At 47.3% G+C, this 6056-nt stretch overlaps 1 protein-coding gene across 2 annotated transcripts; it reads left to right on the forward strand.

Annotated features, from left to right (window-relative positions):
• Positions 1–1508: 1508 nt before the first annotated feature.
• Positions 1509–5741, forward strand: LOC125536731 (leucine-rich repeat extensin-like protein 3). 2 transcript variants are annotated; one of them, XM_048699975.1, is made up of 4 exons: positions 1509–2021; positions 2127–2224; positions 5316–5402; positions 5496–5741. In XM_048699975.1, the coding sequence occupies exons 1-3, from the start codon at positions 1565–1567 to the stop codon at positions 5397–5399; spliced, it is 639 nt and encodes a 212-aa protein (XP_048555932.1). In that variant the 5' UTR covers positions 1509–1564; the 3' UTR covers positions 5400–5402; positions 5496–5741. The 2 variants fall into 2 exon arrangements, with proteins under 2 accessions (XP_048555932.1, XP_048555933.1); XM_048699976.1 differs by having other exon boundaries at positions 5510–5741.
• The last annotated feature ends 315 nt before the right edge of the window (positions 5742–6056 follow it).

The following is a 6056-nucleotide window of genomic DNA, read 5'->3' on the forward strand; positions in this document are numbered from 1 at the left end:
TATGAGGGCAAGTAGAAAGATAAGACAGGGAATGTCGATTAAGCAGTAAAAGAGGAAATTACTTGTCGAACTATAACTTCAATCCATCAAACTCAGTTCAAAAAGATCTCATATTACTAGTGGAAACAATACACACAGTAGTGAAGCATCGAACAAAACCCTAATTATGTGAACGCCAACGCAGTAGGAAGGATCGGATTCGAGGGTAATTTGAGAGTATAGAAGAATAGTGTGGATGGACAAAAGGAAAAACATATTAAGAATGCAGAAACAGGAGGAAGCAGATGAACAGAAAGCATACAAAAAGATAGCAAGAACATGATAATACAACAGTATGTATGATGTATCTGTACAACACCTGACATGTATATTAGATTTATTCGCAGGAATTCACAGCACAATCAATCGATACGATACGGGCTGTTTGTTTGGGAACGCAGTTCCTCTCATCCGTGCAGCTGGAACCCTAGCCGCCGCCAGGGAGGCCAATCTTCCAAAGCCGTTCTCCGGCGGCTCCCCTCCGCCGACGACCTCGGTCGTCGGTGGTAAGGGGGTCGTCGGATCCACGCGTGTGGATTACTTTTTACTCCCTCGTAGTCTAGATTTTTAGATTGTTTATTGTTTTTGCTTCGGCGGCAACGATGAGAGCGCTGAATAAAGATTCTTTGGATCCTTTCCCGACGAGGCCATTAGTCCTATGGTTGGGGATGGATTTGGAAACCAGTCTGTTCAAGCAAGGATGGCGTGGCGGCGGCGGCATCCTCGTGGTGGACCTGTGTCTTCGGGCTTTGTTGTTGCAACGACGTTTGCTCCAGCGTCGGCGCGGAGCTTGGGAGGTAGTCAAAGAGGGGGTGCAGATTGTGGTCTGCATCGACGATATCTGGAAGACGGAGCATGTGCTGGGCTCGTGGTTCGTAGATGGCAGATATGGTTTCCTTCTTCGGTGTTTTAGTCGTGGTGGGGTGCCACATCTGGAGTTCGATGGCGTGTCCGGGGGTTGCCCCGGTCTGATTCGTTCAACGGCAAGGGCTTCACTTTTGGTGAGCCACCTTGTAGGTCCACAAAGCTGCATATCAGCGATGGAGCTGCGTCGAGCTCGGGTGAGGAGGTAATTCGTTATTCTTTTCTTTGGTGATTGCTGTGGTGGTGCCAGAGACAGGTGACGGGCGTTGGTGTAAGCTCAGAGATGTTCTACTATCTTTTCAGTTTTGTCATGTCAATTTTTACGTGACATGTACTTTGTTCGTTATGATGTGAATGGGACACATATTATCATGAAAAAAAATTCACAGCATACAAAACATTATCCGTCTTTTTTTACCTACTTATTTTCGAGCGCACATATGTGCATGAATCACGACGCGGTTTACTCCAAGCAGAACATTTCTGCTCAATCACAGTGCACGAGGTCTCAGAAAACGCGGCGTGCTCGCTCGTATGGACCAGCGCGCGTTGTTTAATTAAAAATTAATTGGGAGAAAAGGATAAAACAAAAGAGATGCGGGCCAACATTTTACTACTCCCTACTCCACTGCCAACAAAAGCTCCACTGCCATTGTCTGCAATGGCGTCTCGGCCTTTCCCACGGGAGTCCCCTCTCTCCCGGCCTCCTAGCTCTAGCTCTCTCTCCGCCTCCGTTCAAATGGGATCCTCGCCTGCGCCTTCGCCTTCGCCTTCAACTTCGCCGCCGATGCCCATGATAGGGAGGGCCGGCAACCTCACCGTCTTCATCACGCCGCCGTCGCCGGCCAGCACCCCGCGCTCCTCGCGCCCGTCCGACTCCCCAAGGCCGGACTTCTCCACCCCTAACTCCCGCACGGGCACGGCACCGCCTCCGCCGCAGAAGAGCGCTAGCCCACCCGCGCCGCCGGTCAAGTTCTCGTCCCCTCCACCACCCGTGAAGGTGTCCCTGCCTCCTGTGCAGGTGCCCCCGCCGCAGTACGGAAAGGCTTCTGCGGGGGGCAAGCACGACGGATCGGCGTTCGGCTTCTTATGGGACGCCGTTGCGCGCGTGCAGGAAGGTGATGGGGAAAAACATTTTCGTCAACTCAATTGCATCTGAGTTTTCTCTTCACATTTCCTGGATTGCGGGTTCTGATGCGCGGGATTCTTCTGGGTTGCCGCAGCGCACACGAGCCTGGACGAGTACGTCGCCAACTGGTTCGGATTGGATCAGTCCAAGTACCAGTGGGCTCTCAACGACTACTACGATACCACCGGCAAGGTTCGTGCTTTTCGACTTCTCCTCTGCAGTTTCCCTCTAGCTTTGAGGAATCGGATTCCATGCGTGTCCACTTGGTTCCCTTTTTCATTCATGTTCTTAAATGGATCTGCAACTGCATGTGAGAACAATTTGAGATTAGAGTTTCATACTAATTTTGCAGTCTTTATAATTATGATAATTATTGTGATGAAGATTTGGTGGGTGAATTGCATTTGTGGTTGCGCTGCTCTTGTTATCAGTTGAGGTTCAAGTGTTGATTAGGTAGTGCTGGTTCCTAGTGCCTACTGCAAAACTAAAGTCAATCTCATCTTGTTATAGTATCTGTAAAGCTGGAAAAGGAAGATAGAAACACAAGGCAAGAATAGATGCCTAATCACACCTTTTAGCTCCTATAGAAGTGATGAAGAATTTCCCTGGGCACAAAATGTGCACTAGGCTTGTCATATGTCTAGAGTAGCATACTTTGAAGCTTTTGTAAAGTTGTTCCCTTGTTCTAGCTTTGAGTGCACCGGCTGTTTGAATTGATTATAGCCTCTCAGCATACTTGTGTCCGCCTTATGTTTATTCTTGACAATCATCACTGGCAAGCAGGTGAAATAACAGACCTTGTCTTTGCTGTTATGTTATTTGCATCATTCAAGTGCTCATGTCATTAATCTAATTCTACCCTTTAACCTTGAACATATGTTCAAACGCAGAAATGGCACTAGAGTGATAGGAGTTGTGATTGGGAATTGGAGAGAAACAAGCATAATACTACTAGCGTGTTACTACAGTTGAAAATAGTTGTCTTTGGTACCATACTTGATGTGTAATTAGTGTATCTATACTTAAGTCATTTCATAATTTGGCCTATATATTGCATAATTTCACATTCATAATACAATTTGGGGTTGAAGGTGGTTGGCGTTAGATTTTGTAATGGTTGAAGCATTTCTAATTGTAGGAGATGTCATCATGTTACAATAGTGATATAGCGAATTGGTAGAAGCCTTAGGTCGTTACAAATATAATATTCAGAAAGGATTTGTTGAACCTTTTACCGTGGAGATAGTGTTACTATGCCCTCCAGTTCAAAAGGGTAAGTTGTAATGTAATATACTTAAAGTCTCCGTTACTATAATACTTTGAAGGCAAGACACAGTATAAATGTTTAAAAAGATATCGATAGCCAGAGTCATTTTTTCTTTTTTCCTTTCCCCCCTGATTTTAAGGGGGTGGGGCCGGGCCTTATTTTGTTCCAATCAAATCAAGCCACATATGCGGGAGCATCGATGGGCGCATGCGCGGGGAGCAGGCAAGTCTCGTTCGCCCATATGTGGGACGGATACGGGGAGACCCGGTCGCGTTCGCCACGTCAGACTGGCCCACCCTAAACCCACAAATATGCGCCCCTAGCTGCATCCCGGACCAAACCCTAGCCACTCGACTCCACTTCCAATCCGCTTCCCCCAGCTCCTCTCCAGCATGGCGGGCAGCGGATCTGAGTCCGGCAACTCTGGATCCGACGGGCAACGGATCTGAGTCCGGCAACTCCGGATCCGTCGACTGGGACCTCGTCCCATGCAAGGAAGAGAGTTGGCTGTCCAGCTGGCTGTCCGCTGTTCTCGGGAGGAAACCCGTGCTCCGCCATCAGAGTCACTTGGTGGGAATCCATTGCATCCGCGCAAGTGGGGCTTGTATCCGGCAGCTTGGGGCGCATGACCGCGGCAGAACCGGAGGCGACGAGCAGCGGCTGGAGGTACCGGCGCGCCTAACCGGACGGCTCCGGGCTGGCAACACAACCCTTGTGGTGGAGCCTCGCCCCCGTGACGTCGGGCTCCGAGTCCAAGGTCAACACCGTCATACGGCATGACCACTGATGCGTCAAGGAGCGGCGTGCCTGCTGTACGATGGAGAAGTTGTGCCATGCCTCAAAGGACAAGAGCGCTGATGCCCTCCATGCCCGCATCCTGGCAAAGCGGCAAGCCCAGACGGCGTGCTCTCGCATTGGAGCAAACCCGGGCACGGCCTTCCCCTCCAAAGAGTAGATCTAACTTGACCCATAGTGCATCTTCGATCGCTACTTATGCGACGAAGAGGGCAAGGGCAAGGGCAAGGGCGGCCGTGGGTGAACTTCCTCCATAGCCATAGTTTATAGCTAGTAGAACATGCCAATTTTTGGTAGTCCGATGGCATGTATGAGAACTCTCCAATGCTATGTGTGTTGATCTAGATGAAATGTGTATGCTGGTTTGAACTTTGCATGAAGATTGTATGGAATTGGGGGTTTTCGTATGAGGGGGACGGCTGTGGACGCGGACATTTGAGGGGTGACCGGGTGCTGTCCGCGGACGCATCCGGGCACTGTGACGTATGGGGGGTCACATTTGTGAGTTGCGGTTGTAGATGCTATAAACTATTTATTTCTGTGGATGGGAGGGAATATGGTGCAGCATTTCTGTTTCAAAATAAAATCATCCTCAAACCTAGCTATTTTAATATTGTCAAGGCTTAAAGAAAATTGTTGCTTAGATTAGCGGAAATGGGTATATGAAAATATATTCAATGGTGCCCTTTATTGTATCTCTTGGCACTTAGAGCATTGTAAGGCATGGTATGCTAACACATTCTTATGGCTTTTGCAACTGGATTAGCTATATCTAGTGATGAATGCATGTGTGCATTCAGTTCCGGTCTAACTTCCACTGTCACACACCCCATGCCCCACGGTTCTATCTGCCCCATTGAACTTAGGTTCTGTAGCTGCAATTTAGAAGAATGCTGGATATGATTTACAGTGTAAATATTATTTGATATAAGAATAGGGTTACTAGTTTCCCATCTAGGATTCTTTTTTTTATCGACTTTATGAATGTGTTCTTCAGGGTTATCAGCCCTTGTGTGTCCAAATCATACCTCCATGCATATGCGGAAGCAATTTTTCAAGGGGTGTCACTCAGACGCCCTGTGGCTGTGGAGTTGTATTTTTTGACCCACTTGTTGCTCCACATTGAGTAAAATCTGATCATTTATTACTTGGACCAAATCAGTGAGATGCTTATTTCAATGGACAAAGGTTACATGTTGCATCTTTCTGATGTCGCTGCAGGAAGTGGAATATGGCAAAGCTGGGAAGCCAAAGGAGCTTACTACTACTACTACTACTACTACTACTAAAGTGCAGAAAGTTTAGAAGGTTGGTCCATATGGTTAAACATTCACTCCTTTTTGTTTCTCATCCTTCTTTTTTCTTTTTGCTGATCGGCTGCATGTTTAATCCTCTTGGCAGCAACTTCATTTCAGGTTGTGTGTGTAGTGAAGCGAAGTTCTATTTGTTAGATCTTGTCATTGGGGCTTCAAGAGTTTTTGCCTCTTTATCTACCTGATGAAGTAGGATCTACATTTGACACAAGGGGTACTTGGATCATGGAGAGTCTGAAGTTATTGTTTTTTGTTGGCTCCTTTCAGGGACTGCTGTAATCTGAGACGCAAATTGCGTATTTGCAGTGGCTAAATGTTGCAGTTCAACATCTTATCACATTGTCTTCCATTGCATATCGATTGCACGGCATAAATTTCCCTCATCATTTCACTTTACCCTTGCTGGGTCTGGATCCCCTCGGCGAGTGATCGGATCTCATTGCATATATTTGTCCTAAATGACCCTTTTTAGTGCTCACTTTACTTCTCTCTCCCAAAACTTATTGAGCTCCTTTTCGGTACACCCCCTCACTAAACGTATATTGGGTTGTATGGTCTTTTCACAAGAACCTATACCCATTTCTCTTTTTTTTTTGAGAAGGAAGAACGTATACCCACTTCTGTATGGTCTTCCGGGACGAGCGGTATG

The sequence above is a fragment of the Triticum urartu genome, chromosome 2 (genome assembly GCF_003073215.2).
Source record: "Triticum urartu cultivar G1812 chromosome 2, Tu2.1, whole genome shotgun sequence".
NCBI classification, from domain to species: domain Eukaryota; kingdom Viridiplantae; phylum Streptophyta; class Magnoliopsida; order Poales; family Poaceae; genus Triticum; species Triticum urartu.